General features: G+C 36.4%; 1 protein-coding gene across 3 annotated transcripts in view; it reads left to right on the top strand.

Moving 5' to 3' along the window:
* Nucleotides 1–2,542: 2,542 nt before the first annotated feature.
* Nucleotides 2,543–25,798, top strand: part of TYR (tyrosinase) — a 108,570-nt gene continuing 85,314 nt past the window's right edge. For 2 of the 3 annotated variants that reach the window (XM_007111231.2, XM_007111232.3), the window contains exons 1-2: nucleotides 2,659–3,477; nucleotides 12,259–12,475. In XM_007111231.2, coding sequence (XP_007111293.1) covers nucleotides 2,659–3,477; nucleotides 12,259–12,475 — 1,036 coding nt within the window. Of the gene's footprint in view, nucleotides 3,478–12,258; nucleotides 12,476–25,798 lie in introns of all 3 variants that reach the window. The other variant, XM_007111230.2, reaches the window with a different exon arrangement.

Genomic DNA, 25,798 nt, shown 5'->3' with positions numbered 1-25,798 from the left:
CCAGTGTGTGTGTGTGTGTGTGTGTGTGTGTGTGTGTGTGTGTACCACATCTTCTTTATCCATTCATCTGTTGATGGACATTTAAGTTGCTTCCATGTCTTGGCTATTGTAAACAGTGCTGCAATGAACACTGGGGTGCATGTATTTTTTGAATTACGGTTTTCTCCAAATATATGTCCAGGAGTGGAATTGCTGGATCATGTGGTAGTTCTATTTTCAGTTTTTTAAGCAACCTACATGCTGTTATCCATAGTGGCTGTACCAATAGACATTTCTCTAAAGAAGTTTGTATTAACAATAAGCCAGTTTTACAAATAGGCCAGAGGAGATAGTGTCCTATATTTGAGAGTAATAAGGAGGTCTGTTGATGTCAGGATATCAACTTTGTGAAGGAAACGAAGAGGACAAAGTACATTTTAGCCATTCTTCTAAGCATGCTCTGAAGATTATGAAAAAGAGACTTGGGAGAGTAGACAGAGAAGCCTAGTGGTATGATGGAGGCTTTCTAAGTTATTCACTGGGAAGCCTGATGGGAGGCAAATATAAAGCAAACTTCTTAATTAAACTGAACATGAGAAATTAAATTCTGTCTGCAAGTAGATGCAACCGAATTATAAAAGGCCACATGTGGTTATAAGTAACACAGAACCAAGACTCCCCAGGGACAAGAAGCCTTGTGTTAATCTCTCTGTGGCTCTGGAAGAAGGAAGAGAAAAGATTAAGCCTCCTTGTGGAGATCATGTGATGACTTCCTGATCCCAGCCAGAGGCGGCATTTCCATGGAAACTTCTCTTCTCTTCTTCTTCTCACACACACTGCTCCTTCCGCCTAAAACGGCTGCTTTGAGTCTCAAGAGAGTTGTAGGGAGGAAACTTGATGTTTCTTCTAAATAATGAGAAAAATTCCAGCAGAATGGGTAGAGAGCAGAAAGGCTGACATTCCAGCACCACATGTAATGATGACCTTCCCTGGATCCCTACAGCTAAGACTCCAGACACTGCTGCTTTCCTCAGAGCTTTCACTTTCTCTCACTTGTTCCTCAAGTTCAGGGGACCACCAGCTTTAAGTATGGAGCAGGACAAGGAAGGAAGTCTCACAGGGGCAACTTTGACTTGACTACTCTCATCCTGTAACTCTTCAACTCACCTCAGTACAAACCACTTGATTTTTAAGCCTCTCCATGGATTGGGCCCAGGTTTAATTCCCTATAGCATGGGGCATATCTGAAGCCAATTCTCCAACTCAGCAGATGAAGTATAGTTCTCACCTATTTACAGTTTCCCCTGCCTGAAGTATTGTCTCCATTCTCATTTGTCTTTCCAACTTATATCCATCCTTCAAAGTTTGGCTCAAGGGGTACTCCCATAATAAAATTTGCATACTATTATCCAAAACTATGCAATCCTTTTGCATATCCTCAGTATCCTCAGTTCACAAATATGTCCCTCCATTAAAAGTCTGATGTTCTTATTTTCTATACTACTCATTTGAAAACTAGTGTAGTGGTAAAATAATATTTTTATCGATGCATTTCAATTTATCTAGCTCACTATACACACAGAGAAAAAAATCTTGAAAAAATTTGCATGATCAATAAATATTTGTTGAATAAATATATCAGTCCTTATTCACTCGCTCACTACACTGAGAACTCCTTTGCAAGACCATATTGCAAACAAAATTTCAAATGAATTCCTGATTTCCAGAACTTATGGGCTAAACAAGATTGTTATAGCATTAAAATAAGAAAAATACAAACTACTATATATAAAATAAATAAACCAGAAAGATATATTGTACAGCACAGGTAATATAGCCAATATTTTATAATAACTTTACATGGAGTATAATCTATAAAAATATTGAATCACTACGTTGTACACCTGAAACTAATATTGACAATCAACTATACTTCAATTTAAAAAAAAGAGTTTCCTTTGGAATATTCACTAGTAAAAATTTCCAAAATAAAGCAGACCACCCAGCTATCAAAGTGACCTCTCCTTAATAATAGTCAGAAAATGAGCAATTAGACAGCAAGCAAGCAGCTAGCATCAAAATAATCAGGAAATGTATCAGAAAAAAATTTTTCTTCTGATACTTTGCATAAAATAACCTTCAGATATAAGAAATAATCTCTAGGCTCTGAAAAGTGTCTCTTTCTGCAAAGACGAATTCTACCAATGCTGTGGCCTATTTATAGTCTTTGAGAAACAAACCATCTTGCACCCAAAATGTCTAACACTGCCTGACTCTTCTTAATAAAAGAAGCTCTATTCCTGACATGGTTTCTCATTTGCAAATTTAAATCATCACTAATTTTATAGTCAATTAACTGGGTTTATTTAGATCAGGTGGTATTACTATTACTATTCTAACCATAAGAATTAAACTATTAATGGTGAATAGTGTTTCTCACTTTAATGTAGGCCTATCCCACTGGTGGGATACATGCCAACTGCAAGGAAAAGTCAGTCATGTGGTTTTCAGAAGATGAAAGCTTAAGATAAAGACTGAGAGTGTTTGATGCTGGAGGTGGGAGTGGTATTATATAGGTCTTAGCCAAAACATGTGATAGTCACTGAAGGGGTAGCTGGAAAGAGAAGTGTGTGGCTCAATTAACCAGCTCAGGCAGACCTTGTGAGAACTAGAGGAAGAATGCTCCTGGCTGCTTTGTACTGCCTGCTGTGGACTTTCCAGACCTCTGCTGGCCATTTCCCTCGAGCCTGTGCCTCCTCTAAGAACCTGATGGAGAAGGAATGCTGCCCACCATGGGAGGGTGACGGGAGTCCCTGTGGACAGCTTTCAGGCCGGGGTTCCTGTCAGGACATCATTCTGTCCAAGGCACCGCTTGGACCTCAGTTCCCCTTCGCAGGGGTGGACGACCGGGAGTCTTGGCCCTCCGTCTTTTATAATCGGACCTGCCAGTGCTTTGGCAACTTCATGGGATTCAATTGTGGAAATTGTAAGTTTGGCTTTTGGGGACCCACCTGCACAGAGAGGCGACTTTTGGTGAGAAGAAACATTTTTGATTTGAGTGTCCCAGAGAAGAACAAATTTCTTGCCTACCTCACTTTAGCAAAACATACTACCAGCCCAGACTATGTCATCCCCACAGGCACCTATGGCCAAATGAATAATGGATCAACACCTCTGTTTAATGACATCAACATTTATGACCTCTTTGTCTGGATGCATTATTATGTGTCAAGGGACGCACTACTTGGGGGCTCTGAAATCTGGAGAGACATTGATTTTGCTCATGAAGCACCAGGTTTCCTGCCTTGGCATAGACTCTTCTTGCTGCTGTGGGAAAAAGAAATCCAGAAGCTCACAGGGGATGAGAACTTCACTATTCCATACTGGGATTGGCGAGATGCAGAAAATTGTGACATTTGCACAGATGAGTACATGGGAGGGCGCAACCCTGCAAACCCTAATCTACTCAGCCCAGCATCCTTCTTCTCCTCTTGGCAGGTAAGATGTGCTGGATATACAATATCAGAGCATAAAAGAACCATAGCAATCACTTCTTCTGGAAGGTCTTCAGAAACACCTTTCCCATCTCTCCATCTCCTGCCAAGCCTAGAAAATTTTCCCTGTCAAGAGCTCTCAACATACCTTGTATTTCCCCTTAATAGCACACTTCACAATCGTAGCTCCAAAGAGATTTGTGTGGTTATTTGTCTAATATCCTCTACTTGGTTCCTAAAATCTAATGAATAAAAAGTACTTGGTTCATCACTGTATCTCCTAGCACCTGGGATGGTGCCTGGCAAATGGTAAGAGCTCATGAAGTATCTGTTGAACCAATGGATGAATGAATACTTAGATGATTAGGTAAATAAATGATTTAGGTCAATGTTTCTGAAATTTTCTTCACAATAAAATTTACACATTGCACAAATTAAAAATACAAATTCCTATCCTTATCCCAGGAATCCCATTGATAAGAATATTCAAAGAAGGGTCCTGGGAAGACCTCATTTACTAAATGTCTATGGTGATTATCACCATCAGCGAAATTGGGGGAATATTACTTAGATTAAATTTTCTTTTAAAAAAAATATATGAAGACCCTGAGGCTCAAACAGGTAAATAATGAAAATAGCTAATAATCATCGATCAATTAGCATGTATGAGCCCCTGTTGTGTTTATGTGCCTTAATTCATTTAATACTCTTACTAATCATTCCCCATCTCAAAGATTTAAAAAAAACAACCTGAGGTATAAAGATATTAGGAAACTTGTACAAGATTGCAGAGCTAATAAGTAGCAGAGACAAGATTTGTTCTCAAATAGCCTGGCTGCATGACAACCCTGTAATATTGGGTTGGTCAAAAAGTTCATTCGGGTTTTTCTGTAACAAATTATGGAACAACCTGAACAAACTTTTTGGCCAACCCAATATTTCCAAGGACATGTCTGCTATGATGTCTAAAGGATCTGGCCATCCTACTTCACTTTTTTCAATAAGATGCAGAAGAAATTATAATTTTTTCCAAAATATGTGCAAACTTTTGAGGTACAAGATAAGGGATTGTTATTTTGAAGTTTAATTTCTGTTCCTCCTATTCTGATTTTTTTCACTCTGGATTAGGGGCAAAAGGTAGCCAAAGAAATATGCTTTTAATTATTTATCACTTTAAAACCATAGGGGGAAGGAATGTTTTTCTGCCTGTATTCTAAACATTTCTAATACAGCACTTTTGACTAGGAGAACTTTATGGAACTAAACCCCAATATTTAAATGAGATGGGAAGAATCTTGCATTCTTACCCAGCACTCTGCAATTCTGAAATGTGGATGGCTTCCCACCCGCCCCCCTGCACTAAGCTCACACACCTTCCAAATGGATCCTATTGAAGCTCATTGAAAATGACCACTGTAATGTCTTGTGTCACTAATGTCAGCTATTTACCAAGAGAAAGAAGTGTATTTGTGCAGGAAAGGCTGGAAAAATTGTGCTTCAGAAAAAAAAATCTATTTCAATAAGCCTTCAGACCTCCTACCTTAATCTATAAAGTGCAAAACTCTCATCTAACTCTCGCATCCTCCGTTACTGCTTAAAATACGGTTAAGCTTGGATGCGGGATTTTCAGTCAGATATAATGCTTTCCTTAACTGCTTTTCTTGACCCAGAAAAACTGGAGGATTATCTAAATTACCAAAAAGTTACAACATCCACACTGAAGCTTAATAGGCAAATACTAATTGATATTAATTACATTAGATGTAGGCTTCTTGGAAGTACCTAAATTATGTTTCTAATTTTTTCTATTCATTTATTGATTATTGAGCGGAAATTTTTTGTTTTTTTTCTCCTTTACAATTGTGTCCAGTTTTACTTCTAAATAAAACTTTTTGGGTCTAGTAGGTAAACACTAAGTTGAAATTGTTACAACATTAGATTCGATATTGTTCTATGATTAAACTACTGTGTAGTAACTGTTGTTAAAAATAAGATTAGGATGGGGCTTCCCTGGTGGCGCAGTGGTTGAGAATCTGTCTGCTAATGCAGGGGACATGGTTCGAGCCCTGGTCTGGGAGGATCCCACATGCCGCGGAGCAACTAGGCCCGTGAGCCACAATTACTGAGCCTGCGCGTCTGGAGCCTGTGCTCCGCAACAAGAGAGGCCGCGATAGTGAGAGGCCCGCGCACCGCCAAAGACCACTGAAGAAAAATGAGCAAACGACGATTTAAATAAGGAAGGTGAAATGAGGGAACATTTATGTTCACCTACCGTGAGTGGTGTCATTGTGTGAGGTGACAGTCAAACCCAATTCTAGTTGGCTGTTTCCATTCCTTTGCAGAGCGTCTCTGGTTATAGTCCTTTAAAAATGAAGATCAGTTATTTATATTGACTTAATTCAGCAGTTCTCAGTATCTTCTAAATCACTTAGGAGCTTAAAAAATTTCATGTGCTTCACCCATCTACCTTCTGCCAGAAAATCATAGGGGGTCCACTGTGAAGTCCAAGCGTCTGTATCTTTCTTTTTTTTTCTTTGCGGTACGCGGGCCTCTCACCGCTGCGGCCTCTCCCGCTGTGGAGCACAGGCTCCAGATGCGCAGGCTCAGCGGCCATGGCTCACGGGCCCAGCCGCTCCGCGGCACGTGGGATCCTCCCGGACCGTGGCACGAACCCGCGCCCCCTGCATCAGCAGGCGGACTCTCAACCACTGCGCCACCAGGGAAGCCCCAACCGTCTGTATTTTTAAAAACTTCTACTGTAATTCTAATGCACAGCCAGCACTAAGAATCACTGATTTAATTAATATGGAAATTGTTTTGGTATCTCTTTCACTTTACAAACTCAGGTTCTATAATAAACACACCACTAGTTTAAATGCTTTTGCCACTCAAATCAAGAACTAGACTGTTTTATGTGAGATGATGAGACCAAATATCTTCCAGACTTGGTGAGTTCATTAATATCTTCCTAATTAGTTAGATTCAGCCCCTTTGGTACAAAGCCTCCTGCTTTTTCTTGATTTCAGATATGTTTTACTTGACACACACAAAAATAGAGTTTTTAGATTTATTAACTCATAGGATTTATTAACTCTGAGCTAAGAGACCTTCAGTGGTGTGTAGTATACTGCCTACATTTTGTAAAAGAAGATAGTGAGACGCTGAAAGCTAGGATGATTTGTCTAAGGTCACACAGCTGAGGACTAAAACCCAGTGCCTTTGACTCCAATCCTATTTCAAGTTAACCATGTTGTTTCCTATTTTTAAGGAGTCATTTAGGCTTGGAAGGAATAAAACAAGCCACTAATTTATGGATGTAAGTTCTGACTTGTAGTCTCTTTAACTCCCTTAAAATTCAGTTGCACAGACAACTGGGGCAGATATTCTGATGTAGTCCTTTTCATTCATGTTAGAGTGAAATTATTCCATTAGACGTTTATTTATCCACATCCCTTACTCAGGTTGAATTGACCTTCACCCTTTCGCACTATCGTTATACTTTGTACAAATTTGTATCATAGTACCTATAATTCTTAAATACATGTAATGGTTTTCAAACATATTTTTGTCTAACCGACTGCCATCTGCTCCAATGTAGAAACCATTTCTAATTTCTTTATGTCCACAGTCAGGAACATAATATATACATGGAATGGGCTTTGTCAATATTTGTTGAATTGAACAAAATTGAAAATCATAGAAATGTTAGCTCCAGTGCTAACACACATAAAAAATTAAACTCTGCATAGACATAGATTTCTAGAACATTAAGACATAATTTATAGCACTGGATCCCCAAGGCCAAGGATACAATTATACCAAAATAAGCAGTAACTTATTGTCTGGAATAAAACATTTTGTGTAGCTCTCTCTAGGCTTGTGTGTGTGTGTGTGTGTGTGTGTGTGCAAAAAAAAAACGCATTTAGAGAAAATCAGGCAGATGTTCAGCTCAGTGATTCTCCACCTCCGCAACATGTTGTAGCTCTCTCTAGGCTTGTGTGTGTGTGTGTGTGTGTGTGTGTGCATGCAAAAAATGAAAGCACATTTAGAGAAGATCAGGCAAGTTACAACCCGAGTGTTACTTAAGTGAGATTAATAATATTTACTGATAAGGTTTTTTATTCAATAAAATAATATATTAAAAATTATGTACTTAATGTTAGTTTTCATAGACAGCCTATATTCAGAATTCACATGCTTTTTTTGTATATTTGTTCCTTTATTTTTTAGTTTGTTTAATGCCAAGAGCTTTTAAACTAGAAGCATGTTTGTCGTCAATTAAAGCAGTCCATTATTTTTGGAGGTGGGGGGGTGAACATTAAAGTACAAATACGTATGCTCAACAGTTAGATCCAATGTTATGCAAGCAACAGATAAGCTAGCTATAAGAAGGAAAGGGTAGCTGTCATGATGGATCAAAATAAAGAGAAAAAACTTTTCCAAGATGATGGGTATGAGTGAAGTGTGACCAGGGAATTCACTCATCAGGTGAAAAGCATATCACATGGAAGCAAACAGTAGGAAGAAAAAAAAAGTTACATTTCAACAGAGTCATGGGTTTAGGTAACCATGGCAACAGCTCAGTGAATTAACAGCTTCTCTTTTTTCTTTATGAAAAAGATTCTGTGGAATGTCATAGGGTTTACATTTTTATTTAGATAAACCTCTAATGTCACGATAGAATTTTTGCTCCTAAAGCTTTTAATTACTGGTTGTTTGTTGCTATTTCTTTATGTTTAAGAGAACACTAAGCTCACTTTCTCCATTAATACATCTGTTTCTTCTTTCTCTATCTCCTTTTTTCATTTGACTTGGGACAGCTTGATCTGTTTGCCCCAAATCATATGTTATAAGTCACCTGTGTTGAAACAGAAGAAGAACAAATTCCTCATCAGAAGACTTCTGCCACTTACCAGATTCTACCTCTGCTACTTACCAGATGTTATTGGACAAGTTATTTGGAATCTTTGACCTTTGTTTTTTTCCTCAACAGAAAAAAATGGGGTGCAGTTTTCATATATGTGTGTTTTCTGTGTTGATGAAAATACTAAATGGAATGGAAAGTAGAATAATGCAGTGGTAAGGGTATAGTCTTTTGAGTCATAAAAACATGACTTTTGTAACTTACTTAGCTACAAAATCCTGGACAAGTTACTTAATTATTCTGAGACCTTTTTTTCTTTAAAATTAGAATAACATATCTTAAAGCATTATAGTAAAGGGATTCAATGAAATCTGTTAATGTAAAATTACTAGCTTAGTATCTGACATATTCTTTTAGTTCCATGTATGGAAATTATCATAATATATCTTTATATGATATATTGATGATAGTTATTATAATAATGACTATTCATCCAGTGTTACAGAGTCAGGGTTAACAATTTGGTGGCCTGCCCAATGGTCTTGTATTCAATAATAATATAATAGCTGCCATTATTAAACACTCTGTACTTGGCACTATATACTAAATGCTTTACTTAGGTAAAATTATTTGATCCTTCATAAAAAGTTGTTGTAGTCCCCATTTACAGATGAAAAACCTTGATATTCAGAGAGCTTAAGTAATTTGCTCAATTTGGAAACCATGTCTGACTGCAATCTCCATGATGATAACCGTAGTGATAACACTTTCTCCTACCCTGCCTCTCTCCTTCTGTATCAAATATAAAAACAATAATTTGAGATTAAGTTTTTGAAATTATTTCTGGAAATGGGGTAGATTTCTTCCTTGTTACTAATACATTGTCATCTGAACATTTAGCCACTTGGCTGTTGGCATTTCAGCAAAAATAGTTTCATTCAAACCTCTAATTTAACTGAGTCTGCTGTAGGAGTCTTTTAGGCAGTAGGATCTTTTGAAAATATCCTGATATGGCTTATTATTCAAACAGGAATGAAAATGATTTCATCCATACACCCGCTGTGATGTCTAGTTAATCGACATTTTAAAGGAATCTAATATATTACACTCAACGCAAAAGTTAAGTTAGCTTTATTCAACCATCCCTAAGCCATTTACAGGCAGTCATAAATCTACTGGATACAGCTTTGGAATCAGGAGGACTGTGGATTAATGTTCTAGTCCTGGCTCTGAACATCATATGACCTTAGACAAGTCACCCAACAATTCAAGTTCTCAATTATGCATGGATAAAAGGATTGAGGAATGTGAATGAAGTATGAAGAAAACTAGAAACTGACATCTGTTGAGCCAGAACTGCATTTTATTATTTTATTAATATAATAATAATAAATATAATAAATTATACATTAAAATGTAATATTTATTATTTCATATTACAGTTGAAGAAATTGAGACTCAGCAAGCCTACATAACATACTCATTGCCCCATTGCTAGTAAGTAGCTGAGCCAGAGTTGAAGCCCACACCTACGTGAATTTGGAAACTAATTCTTTTCCAGCACACAACCCTTCAATTCATAAATTTTATCTTAGTGACCAGAAATTAAAAGCTTCTCTAAGCGTCTGTTGTATAACACAGTAGCAACCATTCCCGGGGAGACAAGGCTCATTCAGTTCCATCTGATGGTGATTTAATTTGCTTTTACATTCTTATAGATTGCCAACTCACTGGAGCAGGAGACTGATAGGATTGTTTTGATTATTCCTAACTGTGGTGCAAGCAGTTGACCAAGAAGACTTCACTTTTAAAATATTGTTCCATGTGCTTTGCCTGTTGCCCATAAAATTATTAATCATAATACAGGGCTTTAGATCCTACTAGCCTTTTATACTCTTCCACACTCAGTTTCCTTATCCTTAAAATAGGGATAAAATCATATAAACCTACAAGGTCATTTGTGAATTTTAAAAAATGTACACAGAGATGCCTTTCCTATTGAGAGTGGGGCCTCAGTATATATTTAATACAAACGATATATTTTTGGAAATATCTTCTAGGGCAAATGTTGGTATTAGTAACAGGACTAGCTAAAAATGATGTGCAACACATGTTGGTAGTTGAAGATTCACTGGTTCATCCATTGACTTGTTTATTCTCCCATCAAATTGTTATAGAGCCTCTATTATAGATTCTGAGAATAAACAGTAACGACAAAAAGAAAGTTATCCTCATGGAGATTACTTCTTTTTTTAAAGGAAGTGATACTGACTGTTTATTAAGGGAGGTTAAAGTGAGTCAAGTTTGAGTTTGACAAACAACCACGTTATCTACTCAGTGGGCACAGGCCTCCTACAGACTAAGTGCCCATTGTGAACAGTCACTGATGGCAGTGTGGACTCTCCTGCGTTTTATGCTTTTGTTTAAGGCTGATGTCTTGCTACCTGCTTAATTTGCATCATGGAACCTAAGGCATCAATGATTTTAAGATGAATAATTAACTTATAAACCACTGAGAAAAAATCTGCCAGTTAAATTATAATGTTTTTTTAAATCACTTAGCATTTTTATTTTATATTTATTGAAAGAGCTCCTTTTGACTTATTTAGTCAAATAATTTTATCATAGTTCAGTCTTCTGCCTACATATAAGTGAAACTGTAAGCAAAATAATTTGGTGAAGGATTTCTAAAATTTCTTCATATTTTAGAGTTGGACCCTTTTGATTTACTTTTTAAGTCAGAGTTGACAATGTCTGTTTTTTTCAAAATATTGGTTTGGCCTTGAAGATTAGGTAGAATATCAGATAAATGGCAAGGAGTGAACACGCTCAGGCAAGAACAAAGATGTGGGATGGAGAAGCATGAGTGATGCCCAGAGAAGAGTAGCCAATCTGACTTCAGCAGTTGGATCACAGAATTTGTAAACAAATAAAGATTCAAGATGTATTCTGGAGGCAGAATTGACAAGATTGACTCATAGTTTTAATCTGAAAGATAAAGGGGAACAAAATACAAATGATAACAGTCTCTGGCTTAAAAATGAAGTTTCATGGGCTTCTGGTTTAAGCTGCAGGATAGTTGATGTGATAGGAAATAGAGGGAGAGGAACAATTTTTTTAAAATCTTTTTATTTTAAGTTTTTTTATTTTAAAACTTCTTTTTTAATTTAATTTTTTAAATTAAAGTATAGTTGATTTACAAGGTTGTGTTAGTTTCAGGTGTACAGCAAAGTGATTCAGTTATACATACCTATATATCTTTTTTTATTCAGATTCTTTTCCCTTATAGGCTATTACAAAGGAACAAATTTTTGATTTTTAAGTGTTCCATTTGAAATGCCTGTGAGATAACATTGAAATATGAAGTGGGAGATGGATGTACAGGGTTAGAGTTCAGAGGAGTGCTTTTGGATTTCAGATAGGAATTAGGAAGTTCTTATCATATAGAGGTCTGTAAGCCATGAAACTGGTCGTCAGAGCCAAACAAGAAGATACAGAGAGAAATAAAAGAAGAGGGTACAGACCTAAACTCTGGGCCATGGCTAGCTTCAAGGGCATATGAAAGTCACACAATGGATATTTAACGGATGATTGTCAAATTAATTTTCCCACCAAATAAATATTTGACAACAATTATATGAAGTAGTTGTTATTATCCCCATTTGCTAGATGAGACCTATGGTATTTAATTTATTTTCTCAAGTGGTAGATTCAAAACTAGAACTCTGTTCTGAATTTTAACATTCATGGGTTATTCTGCAACCCTCAGAAAGCTGCTTCCTTCAACAATTTACTTGAAAACATTAATCTCCTGATAATTAGAAATCCAAATATGGTAACCCGGAACCTCAACCTCCCTACCTTCCCCCTTTGACTTAGAGGTCGAGACAACATCCTTTAACATAAAGGCGTTTTGTGCAGGTCATCTGCAGCCAATTGGAGGAGTACAACAGCCGTCACTCTTTATGCAACGGGACGTCCGAGGGACCGATACTGCGCAATCCTGGAAACCACGACAAAGCCAGGACCCCAAGGCTCCCCTCCTCAGCTGATGTGGAATTTTGCCTGAGTCTGACCCAGTATGAATCGGGTTCCATGGATAAAGCTGCCAACTTCAGCTTTAGAAATACACTGGAAGGTAATCCCCTTTTTTCCACTCATTTACATTTTCTTTTCTTCTGAATTCATGTTTATAATCTCTTATCCAAAATCCTGGGTCCAGAAGTGTTTGAGAATTCAGAATTTTCTGAGTTGAGTAAGGGCATGTGGCATGTGTACATAGATGGCCAATAACCCTAGGAGAATGTGGGGGGCACACATAATCTGAAACATGAATAACTCTTCAGCAAAATGTATGAAGGTACCCACCAGGTCAATACATTGAGACAAGAGGCAGCCTAATGGAGAATAAAGTCAGGTTTTCCACTGAAAAAATATTGGCGCCGAACAAAATAATACATTTTTTGACCTTTTTGTATTTTGGAATTATAGATATAGGACTGTGGACCTATCATATTTTTCTAACTTTTAGTATTTTTATCTAGTTTAAAATATTCTGTAGCTTGCACCTTGCCCTCTGCATCTCTTTCAACTGGCTGTTCCTGAGTTACATCCTTTTACAGTAAACAGGTGAGCTAGTAAAAAAATAAAGAAAGAAAAGAAAAAATAAATATTCTGAATGCTAGCCTTTTTGAGACAAGTCTGTTCTTTTAACTATAATAAGGGTAAAATCCCCATGTATGGTTAAGGCCCCATCCCGTTATCCCTCAAGATTTCTGTGTTTCGTCAGAGATTCCTTCTCATAGTCTCTTCTAAGGCCTACCTACTTCTGAAAAGCTCTCAACTTTGCTTGCATCTTCCCTTCAGCACCTATTCATTCTTCCCTGCTCAGCGCTGACCCAGTCATGAAACCCATCTCTGCCATCTCAATTTTCATTATGGAAACAAACCTACAAACAACAAAAAAATAGGAATATTCGCTCAAATTACAGATTTAATCTGAGTTCTGGGGAGACATAGGGGACCAATTCTGGCAAGGCAGATAACTCAAAATTTAACACTAGACATTCCACCTCCTATAAACTCTTTGGCACCCTACTATGGAGGCAAAACTTTCTCTTTTCCTATTTCTTCCTCCTTAACTTTTTTTGTTTCTTTCTTGTCATTGTGATTGTTGCTTTGTCCTCTAATTTCTGTTGCTCAGCTGTGCAGAATAGTGTCTCTGTCTCTTTCATTTCCTTATATTTTTCTAATCCAGAAGGTTTTAGGGCCTTGCTTTACCTCAGAAGCAATTTAAACAAGGAGAGTATCACCCTAAAGAGGAACCTCGTTGCAGCTATTCGAATAAAAATTGTGTTTATTTTCCTTAAATAACATTAGTAATTAACGTTTTCCAAGTAACCTCTATGTGCAAGGCACCGTGCCAAAGATTCTGTATAGTACCATCTCACTTAATTCTTACAACCATCCTCTGAGGAAGATAGCATCATTATTTCCAATTTAAAGAGAGGAAACAGGATCAGAGATATCAGTAATTTGGCTACCACCCATTCGGTAAGTGACAGAGCTAAATCTGTTCCTAGATTTGGCAAGTGCCAAAATGCAAGAGTCCTTTCCATTGTACTCTGATGACCCTGAGTGAGTTGAGCGTTTCTTGAAGGTTGAAAATATCAAGCTAGTCCTTCAATAACATAACACGAGAAGGCAATGCCTGGTGCCCAGGAGTCTCTGAGCCTACAGACTAAGACGAAGGCACACAGACAAGTTCACCACGTGGGTGCATTGGGCGTCCTGTTGGACTGTGCAGGGGTTAATAGCAGGATTCCAGATGCTGACTTAATGACATTATAAAGTGGGGCTCCATCCTTAAGGGAATTATAGTACATTATAGGTTATTCAGGCAGATTTTCTAACAGTGAGAAAGCATAAACCTTGTTATTAAGGAATATGGGCTGATCATGGAAAGAAGGTAGGAGAGCCTCACTTCTCTGGGCCTCAAATCAAAGAAGAAAACTGGCTTGAGCCATGTCAGCTCAGCCAGTGGCTTTCAAATGAGTTTCTAATGCACAGAGTCAGTAGAGGACATCACATTTATTGTCAATAATTTGCGAATCCTAATAAGTTATATCTGTGAATTACTTTTTTTCCAATAAACTATTCTTATTTACTCATAGTCTAGTATGGTTTCTTGAGAAAGAGAGAAAAGGCATTATAGCACATTATCTGGCACATAATAGGTGTTCAATATGTGATTGATAAATGAAAACATAAATAATATCTAGGGCTCTTCCAATTGCACCTAACCCATCACTTAGTTTGTCTATATCTGTTGTATGAAGCCTATTTACTGGTAGCAAAATGTTAGAAAACATTGATCTGAGCCACCAACAAGAGCTTTTCCTGATCAGGGACAGATTTATTTACTCTCTTATTAAGAAATAATTTTAAGCTTACAGAAAAATTACAACAATAAAAACTGTACAAAACCACACATATACCTTCTACCGAGATTCACTTACCATTTACACTTGTTTTTTTTCTTTCTCTCTCTCTCATTCTGAACCATCTGAGGGTAAATTGCATAGATCAGAACCCTTTACCCTTGGATATTTCAGTGTATTTTTCTCAAGAACAAGAATATTCTCTTACATAACCACAGAACAGTTATCAACTTCAGTAAATTCTATATAGGTGTAATGCTTTAATCTAATTTACTGTTTATATTGCATTTTTTCAATACACTAATAATATCCTTTACAGCATTTTCTTCTCTGTAAAAGAGTCCAGTCTAGGGTCAGATGGCATTTAGTTGCCATTTCTCTTTAGCCTTCTTTTAATGTGAAATACTTCCACAGCCTTTTTTTTTTCTGACGAGATTCACATTTTTGGAGAATACAGTCCCCCCATTTTTAACAGAATGCTCCTGTTTTTAATAGAATTTTTAGTATAATGGATCCAGGTAATGTATTCTTAGCCAGAATTTTAAAGAAGTGGTTTCATGTCTTTCTAAGAGCATATAACATCTGAAGGCACACGATGACCCTCTGTCTCACTTTGGTGATGCTAATTTGATCACCTGTTTTGCGTATGGACCAGATTCCCCACTGTACAAAAACGGTCCCAGATTTCACCATTGGGCACACCTTCAAGCCAATTCTTATGTCTCTGTTTCATGACCGACCCTATCATTTTTGTAGCTCTTTCTTTTTTTCCTGGTACAACAAAATATTCTAGAGTCACCTTGTACCTACACTGCCCAAAGCCTGGAATCAGCCATATCTCCAAGAAGCATTCATTCCTTTCAGTGGGGAAGGACAAAGACAAAGATTGAGAGAACATTTTGCTCACTTGAGAGACACATTTGATCTCAAAACCAGGGTGGGAGGTGGGGACGTGGGATGTCTGGTCTACCAGGAGTGCTCAAGTGAGTACAGCTGCCAGGAAAGCAGGACTGGAGAAGCAGGAGTACTGGCAAACACTGAACTCTCCTCTCTCAATAAATGCAGGTGGAATTGTCAGTTTTGATTGAACCTCACAGTTATTGCTGCCCTTTTTTCTTTTGGGTCTCACGAGAAGTATGTGATGTATTTCCCATACAACAAATTCCCACAGCCAGTCCTGGGATGGAGGAACTGCTGCATTTTTGTCTACTGAAGTTATTTATGTAACCTCATCTTTCCTCTTGTATTTAAATGCTGAAGTAAAGATTGAAAATGTGTGATTTATGAACTGTATAAAAGAGACACATAAAGCAAAGAAGAATTAGTATGCATTATAAAAGGTAGTCTTCTGACTAGGTGGTCCCTGTGGAGTATGGGCTATTCGATTCAAAGCAGAATCTTCTCATGTGCAAATCTCTGACTACCCATGCTGTCCCGTATTTCACACTTTATAATAATGATAATGCAAAAATTGTACTGCTGTGGGTATTGGGGAATGGGGTGCACTGGTAGTTTAGGGAAGTGGTTAAAGGCAATCAAACTGACTGGGATTTGATCTAAACTCTACCACTTCCTAGATCTGTTACCTTCAGTAAGCTATTTAACTCTCAGGGCCTTAATTTCATCATCTGGAAAATGTAGATAAGAATAATAACTTAGAGGGTTAATGTAAGGATTAAATAATATAATACATGTAAGGAACGTATAACATTTCTTCAAAAAATGGCAGCTATTATTATGTTAAACTGGAATTAGTTTTTGACAACTCAGTTATCAGTCATTAATTTTTCTGACAATTAGCTTACAAACTAAGTATAGACTGCATCCTGAGGAAATAAATCATGATGTGCTAGGTGCAGAGAAAAAAATAGGGAGGAGGAAAGATAGAAGAGGAACTTTCTTGAGACAGACCCAGGGAGGGAGCATTTCTGAAGGTAAAAGCTACTGCTTTTCAGAGTGAATTCCCAGAAGCAAGGAGTCAAGAGAAAAGGCAGCTCCTGTTACCTAAAATAGAAAAAGGTGCAGGAACAAGGAACAACTCTAATTTAATGGTATGTTCTCAGCCTCAAGCACAGTGCAACTTAGAACCATGGAACATATAGTTGGAAGACACTTCTCAATGTATTCAGTTCAACATCTCTCATTTTGTTGAGATGCCCACTATAATAGTATCTCTATGTGGTCTTTCAAGAACAGAGATCAACCTACCTCATAAGGGAGAACAGGATGTTCTTTAGGTTAAGACAAAATCTAATTGCATTCAACTTAAAGAGTCCTCCATGAACCTGGTACTCTGTGAAATTATAAAAGTCCAAAGACATGAAAAGATGACTATTACACAGTTTCTGACCTTGAGGAGCTCACCGACTAGTGAGAAAACATCACACAAACCCATAAGGAAAACACAATATGATGCTCAATATAAAATGAGGTAGAAACCCAGAACTAAACCAGAAACATCTCCCAACCTGGAGAAATTGGAACCGGATCTTGAAATATCAATAATTTCTCACCAAGAAGAGCAGAGAAGGAAAGGCACTTCTAGCTGTGGGAACAACATATGCAGTGGAATAGAAGTATTGAAAGCATAAGATTAGATACAACAAAATGAGAAAATGTATATGGCTAGAATATTAAGTTTGTAGTGGGAAATAACAAAGAGGTATAGAAGGTTTAGAATATGCCGTGAATACCCATGTTTCTAAATCTTCTCCAGAGAGGGAAAAAAATAGGCTCCTAAGAATGTGCCACAGATCCCTAGGGAATTAAGAAACTAACATTTATTCTTTGTAAATATCATTGATATCTTCCCTGTAGAAGAGATATGTTTGAAAACCCAAAGTTTAAAAGTCATGATATAATGTTCATATCTTCAAAAACATGTCTAAATACCTTGTGTGAAATACTGCTATAGACAATGGGAGTCAAGAGAGGTTTTTAAGCAGGAACTTGATATGATTCTATGTTTCAGAAAGATGTGAATCTAGTGCCCTTAGCAGAATGCAGAAAGACTAATTAATGAGCTGTGGGAGGATGATGAATGGTGAGGGCTTTATCCAAGGCAGGGAGAATGAGGTGAAGATGAGTTGGTTAGAGTACAGAAACTCTTCTAGACTCTGGAGTATGGAGTATCAGAAACTCTTGATGACTAAATAGGAGGTAGAAAGGTAAACATCACATTGAGGAGGATTATGAAATGTCTGCCACTGACTTCTAATAATTGGTCCTTGTTTTGTCCTCTTAAGTATACACCACTAAAAAATCTAGTTTATCTTTATGTAACAGCTCTTCTAAAAAAAAATCCATCTATTATGATTCTCTAGAACGTTTTTTCATGCAGCCCTTCCACCCTTTCTATTTTATTGTGACTACCTGGGAAGTATCTTACCTCCTCATTTTCCAGAATTTCTTGAGGAGCAGTCTAGGAAATGGGTAAATGAGCTCTGGGCTTTCATGAAAGTTAATTGGGGTTTGGAAATTTTGAATGAAGTCTAAGGTAACAGTATGCATACTTGAAGAGAAAGGCCAGTGGCCAGGCACAATGACGTCTCAAAGAATGATCTAGTCTCCAGTCTTCCTGCCTAAGAAATGGACTTTCTTAGGATATCCAGAAATGGTCACACAAACTCAAAGATAAATTACATTGACAACTGTTGTATAAACCAGAATGCTAAGGAGATTGTTTAAGTGAGGTGAGACATTCTAGTGATGGGATGGCTCAAGCCCTCCCCTACACACCTTCTTTACCAATTCTAAGAGAATCAGAAAGCTGAGTAGCTTGGTATAGTTTGGTGTACACTGATTCAGAATGAGGTGGAGGGTTTTGAGAAAGAGTTCATCCAGATCAGGAGAACCTTTCTGAGCCTGGATTACTTAACTCCCCAGAATTATCACCTTGCCAACCTTGTTGATATTCTGAACAGGCAATGATCCTGATCATAATAATAACAATAAAAACCTCTACGTGCTGGACATTCTCATTTCCCACGTGTTTTATTACTTAATCCTCACAACAGTCTTGAGATATTTGATATTCATTGATTAAGCTGATGCACCATCTTCAGTGACATAGTAATTCTAATGAGTTTAGGAGACAACCTGTCTTATTCTAGTTGAATGAACTGATTCAACTCATTTGACTTGAAGAGTAACATTTTTTTTCTTTACTCCAAGTTCTTAGGGCAAATAGGACCCTTCCTATTACATGTAAGAAATTCAAACAAGTGTCCTGCATATTATTTTCCAAGTGGGTTTGCTTTGAATTGTGATTCTTTTATTAGGAGATGTTACCTTTTTTAAAAGCCTGAAATAATACGAGTGCTATATTATGGAGAAGCCTTTGTGGATATGCAAGCACGTTTTTAAGATTTCTAGGGAAGAAGCTGCTCTCAGGGATGAGTTAATACTTATGTGTTAAGTTCACAAAAAACAAGTCAAGCTTAATTCCTATATATACAAATGCCTTTTAAGTTCTTAATCAGTGTTTTGCTTCCCAAAGCTGAAGGGTGGCAAGACCAGAATATATTCATTTTATCTGGCCATTAGAAGTCTCTAGTCAGGGTGCAGTGAGAGCCTGCTAGAAACTATGACTGTTTGAGCATTAGGGAGCATTTTAATTTTTTGCAGAAACAATTTTTTTAGACCCATTGACATTGTTCAGACATCTGTGTGGTAGAAACTCACAGTTGTATATTTTTTCAGAAAAAAAACCCCTTAAAAACAGAATAAGTAGTTTAAAGTTTGGGGATATTATTGCTTGATACTCAGTAAACTTTTGGCAACAAATGTGTTAGTAATATACCCTGGAGCTCTCTCTGTAAAAAAAAAAAAAAGGTCAGTCCCCATGTATTTATACATTTTTAAATGACTCTTCCAATTCTTCCTGCTTCTACCAGTTGTACTGGCATGCAAATTGTTCCTGCTAAATGCGAATGTTGAGAAAGTAAAGTAATTTATTTAAGACACACGTCAGCTGTGCTATGAATTAAAAGGTGCTGGTATTATGTACTGGAAAACACCACTTTAGAAAGCAACACTAGAGAAAGAGAGAGGAAAAACATCCCATATTGGGACATGGCCCTTTAAAGTGGATTGAAATACTAATTTTGAAGGCATATAGCAATATATTTGAACATCAATTCTAACATTATGAGTATCTTCTCCCTCATTTAAAAAATGTATTTAATAATTACATATTTAGGCTATTGTGAGGATGTACGCATACCTAGCTCCTACTATATACGCAAGATATGTTTCCCTTTTTCCCCACTCCTGTCTTCTCTGCAATCTTCAGTAGTCATCCCAACTTCCCTTATAATTTGGCATAGGTTACTAGTCTTCATGATATGTATTTACTCATAATAGACAGCTTTCATTCACTTTTTCATCATCTGAATTCACTGCTGTGGAAAATGGCTGTTTGCTAAAGGATAATATCATTTTCCAATAATTCAACTTAAGGTCCTAGAAGATCTTTAAGGAGAAAATTAATAATGTACCTCTTCTAAATATAGAGTCAGGCATTTGGTCTTTGGAGATTTCACTTGGTTGGGACAAATCTTCGTGAAAATGCCACCACTCATTAGCAATAAACACTGCAAAGAAAAAGCAGAATTCTATTTTATGCATTTATTCACTTAACAAATATGAGTTGAGAGACTTCAGGAACCAAAGACAAATTGGCTATGTCTCATGTATACGTAGGACTGCTTTATAATCTTCTACAGCAATTGATCTGTTCAATAAGATATTTTGGTTTCAGTATCTATTTACAACTCTTAGAATATATGGAGAACTCTACAAAGCTTTTGTTTATGTGAGTTATATTGATGGCTACTTAGCATTTTTAAAACTAAAACTGAGAAGATTTGAAAATATTTATTGATTCATTAAAATTATAAATATTAATCATTACATGCTAGTATAGATAACATAATTACAATATATTTTCAAAAAATAGTAGATGGCATGGCACTGATTTATATATTTGCAAAAAGAAGAGATCTGGATTCTATGTCTGCTTCTATACTCAACATATTATTATATGGTGTTTGATTGAAGAACTTGAAGAAAATACATCTTCACACATATAAAATTGGAATAGGAGCAGTGTTTTTAAAACTATCTTCTGATAATTCTGGATCTTCTTTTACTTTCTCTACCAAAACTTAACTAGTGGTAATTTCTTTTTTTTAATTTCAGCTCCGATTTATTGAGGTATATTTAGATGTCAGACACTGTGCTAAGAGCAATACATATTAAAATAAAGAATTAGTACAGCACTCTATGAAGGTCTGAAAGAAAGAAAATAATTTCAACTCCCATTATTTGAGGTATATTTTAGATGTCAGACACTGTGCTAAGAGCAATACATATATTATTCATTCTAATCTTTGTAAAGATGCCACAAGGTAGGTATTATTATTATTGCCATGATTATATTTTAACAGGAAAGGAAATTGAGACTTGGAGACAATAAGTTATTTTTCATGACCTATGGCTGCTAAATAAAGAGCTGAGTTTCAAGGCTACTTGACACCAGAACCCAGGCTCTTAACGTGCATTTCAGGGCATAAATTCATTAAAACAATGTTTTTCACCTTGTTAAGAATAACTAATATATAGTCTATGGATTCTACGTAGCTCTGGGAGGATTTTAAAAATACTTTTTGTGTTAAAATAATTATACAGGAAGTTGCAGAAGTACAGAAAGTTCCTAGGTGCCCTTCACCCAGTTTCCTCCAATGGGTACATTTTACATGATTATAGTACAATATCAAAACCAGGAAGTTAATATTGATACATATATCTGGAAATTCTATGTCATTGTTTTTTTAACTTGTGAGTTTTTTTGTTTGTTTGTTTTGCTTTCTCCCCTTTTCTTTCATTTATTTATTTATTTTTGGCTGCACCAGGTCTCAGTTGCAGTACACAGAATCTTTAGTTGTAGCATGCAGACTCTTAGTTGTGGCATGAGGGATCTAGTTCCCCCACCAGGGATTGAAGCTGGGCCCCCTGCATTGGGAGCATGGAGTCTTACTCACCAGACCGCCAGGCAAGTCCCAAATTCTATGTCATTTTATCACATCTGTAGATTCAGGTAACCATCACGACAATCAAGACACAGAACTATTCCATCACCAGGAAGATTTCCCTTGTGCTACCTCTTTAGAGTCACATCTGCCCCCATTCTCCTACCATCCCTAACCCCTAGCAAGCACTATTATTTATCTCTATAATTCTGTCATTTTGAAAATGTTAAACAGAATCATAGAGTATAGGACCTTAGGGGACTGGCTTTTTTCAGAGGCATAATGCCCTTGAGACCTATCCCAGTTGTTGCCTGTATCAACAGTCTACTCCTTTCTATTGCCTAGTAGTATTCCATGTTCGATATACCACGGTTTGTTTAACTACCGCCTATTGAAGGACCTTTTGGTTGTTTCCAATTTGGGGCTATTACAAATAAAGCAGCTACAAACAATCATGTACAGATTTTTGTGTGGACACAAGTTTTTATTTCTCCAACACAAATGTCCAGAAGAGCGATGGCTGGCTTGTATGGTAAGTATATGTTTAGTTTTTTAAGAAACTGCTAAACTATTTCCCAGAGTGGCTGTACAATCTTACATTCCTATCAACAATGTACGAGAAACCCAGTTCCTCAGCATCTTCAGCAGCATTTGATATTCTCACTACTTTGTATTTTAGCTGTTCTAATAGGTATACAGTGATATCTCATGATGGACTTAATCTGATTTTCCCTAATAGCTAGTGATGTTAAACATCTTTTCATTTGCTTAGTTGCCATGCTAACTGTATATCTTTTTTGATGAAATGCCTCTTCATATCTTTTGCCCATTTTCTAATTGGATTTAGTTTTTTTTACTGTTGAGTTTTGAGAGTTATTTACATATTTTAGATACAAATTATTTGGTCAGATATATAATTTATAAATATTTTCTCCCAGTCTGTAGCTTGTCTTTTCATTCTCCTAACAGAGTCCTTCACAGAGCAGAAGTTTTTAATTGCATATATATGCATGTATATATGTGCAATTAATTTAAAGTAATAATTAAATAATTTAAAATAATGTATACATATATTAAACATATACATGTTATATATATGTATACATATGTCTATATATTAAACATATACATATTACATATACAATATGTATATATAACTTTATCTATAAAACTGCAAAGATATCAACTTGGAAGTCTTTCCAAATGACACTGTCATTTGCATCAAAAATTCTGCTAGTGTTTACAAGTCGTGTCTTGGCAATAGCACATAAAACAGCAAATATCATGACTTATTCTATATCAGGCACTTTACAAAAATATGCATCCAAAACACAGACAAGCATGTGGGCAAGTTGCTACTAATCCAAGTAAATTGTACATTAAGACAGCTTATACTTTATAAGATTTTCAAAACACTTTCATTCAGGATAATAACTGTTTCATAAGCAGCATGAGAGGACTTTTCAGAGTCTGAGATTAAGAAAATTGGAAGGGGGCATTCAGGAAGACAGAAATTATACAATGTAATTTAATACAATTTCTTTAAGTAGCAAAATTTGTAGGAAATAGCTGTATAATATTTCACAGTTGATTAATCTAAATATATATATAGTAGAAAGAAAAATCTAAATTTTCAAAGATTTGATTCTATGATGTACATTTGAGAAATAGGCTTTGAAAGAGTAACACTATGGGGTGACTAGGTTTATTGAAGTAGTAAAAGGAAAATGGAGACAATCGTCCAGCTTTTCAAATGGTCTAGACTTTATTTTTCTGGATTGGTTTAGATCTCTTTAGAAGTATTAACATAAAACAAAAGGATGAGTATCTTTCCTTCTAAGTATTAGGTTCAGTGTTATTAATTCTAGGTTTTAACCAATAGATGAAATGTATATTTTAACTATAAATGGTATTGTTTTAATTGTTGTCGGGCTAGAGAAGAAGGTAATTTAAGTCTATGAATGTCTAATCTCTTAAACTGTATTAGCTGTGGGGCAACAGTTTTCCTTGGCAATTCTTTTTATATAATGACAAAGACTAATTCCAGAAATAACAAAATATTCTAAATTCTAAAATAAGTTTGTCTCCATAATATAACTTCAGTTGTTTTTTTCATTCTTTGTTGGGGGAGTGGGTTTGTCCTGTGCATTGCAGTTTGTTTAGCAACATCCCTGGCCTCTACCAGTGGGTCAGTAGCACACCCTCTTGCTTAGCTTTTTTTTTTTTTTTAATTTTTGAATTTAGAAAAATATTTTTATACAGCAGGTTCTTAGTAGTCATCAATTTTATACACATCAGTGTATACATGTCAGTCCCAATTGCCCAATTCATCACACCACCAACCCCACCACCCTGCCGCTTTCCCCACTTGGTGTCCATATGTTTGTTCTCTACCTAGGTGTCTCTATTTCTGCCCTGCAAACCGGTTCATCTGTACCATTTTTCTAGGTTCCACATATATGTGATAATACACGATATTTGTTTTTCTCTTTCTGACTTACTTCACACTGTATGACAGTCTCTAGATCCATCCACGCTCAACAAATGACCCAATTTCGTTCCTTTTTATGGCTGAGTAATATTCCATTGTATATATGTACCACATCTTTATCCATTCATCTGACGATGGGCATTTAGGTTGCTTCCATGACTTGGCTATTGTAAACAGTGCTGCATTGAACATTGGAGTGCATGTGTCTTTTTGAATTATGGTTTTCTCTGGGGATATGCCCAGTAGTGGTATTGCTGGATCATACGGTAATTCTAATTTTAGTTTTTTAAGGAACCTCCATACTGTTCTCCATAGTGGCTGTATCAATTTACATTTTAACCAACAGTGCAAGAGGGTTCCCTATTCTCCACACCCTTTCCAGCATTTGTTGTTTGTAGATTTTCTGATGATGCCCATTCTAACTGGTGTGAGGTGATACCTCACTGTAGTTTTGATTTGCATTTCTCTAATAATTAGTGTTGTTGAGTAGCTTTTCATGTGCTTCTTGACCATCTGTATGTCTTCTTTGGAGAAATGTCTATTTAGGTTTTCTGTCCATTTCTGGATTGGGTTTTTTGTTTCTTTAATATTGAGCTGTGTGAGCTGTTTATATATTTTGGAGATTAATTCCTTGTCCATTGATTCATTTGCAAATATTTTCTCCCATTCTGAGGGTTGTCTTTTTGTCTTGTTTATGGTTTCCTTTGCTGTGCAAAAGCTTTGAAGTTTCATTAGGTCCCATTTGTTTATTTTTGTTTTTATTTCCATTACTCTAGGAGGTGGATCAAAAAAGATCTTGCTGTGATTTATGTCAAAGGGTGTTCTTCCTATGTTTTTCTCTAAGAGTTTTATAGTGTCGGTCTTACATTTAGGTCTCTAATCCATACTGAGCTTATTTTTGTGTATGGTGTTAGGGAGTGTTCTAGTTTCATTCTTTTACATGTAGCTGTCCAGTTTTCCCAGGACCACTTATTGAAGAGGCTGTCTTTCCTCCATTGTATATCCTTGCCTCTTTTGTCATAGATTAGTTGACCATAGGTGCGTGGGTTTATCTCTGGGCTTTCTATCTTGTTCCATAGATGTATGTTTCTGTTTTTGTGCCAGTACCATGTTGTCTGGATTACTGTAGCTTTACAGTATAGTCTAAAGTCAGGGAGTCTGATTCCTCCAGCTCCGTTTTTTCCCTCAAGACTGCTTTGGCTATTTGGGGTCTTTTGTGTCTCCATATAAATTTTAAGATTTTTTGTTCTAGTTCCGTAAAAAATGCCACTGGTAATTTGATAGGGATTGCATTGAATCTGTAGATTATTTTGGGTTTTAATTCTTTTTGTTGCAGTGGTGAATGGGATTGTTTCCTTAATTTCTTTTTCTGATCTTTCATCGTTAGTGTATAGGAATGCAAGAGAGTTCTGTGCATTAGTTTTGTATCGTGCAGCTTTACCAAATTCATTGATTAGCTCTAGTAGTTTTCTGGTGGCATCTTTAGGATTTTCTATGTA

Source organism: Physeter macrocephalus, chromosome 16 (assembly GCF_002837175.3).
Source record: "Physeter macrocephalus isolate SW-GA chromosome 16, ASM283717v5, whole genome shotgun sequence".
Lineage (NCBI taxonomy): Eukaryota > Metazoa > Chordata > Mammalia > Artiodactyla > Physeteridae > Physeter > Physeter macrocephalus.
The sequence above is the reverse complement of the archived record's forward strand: the minus strand, read 5'-3'. Positions and strand labels throughout refer to the sequence as shown.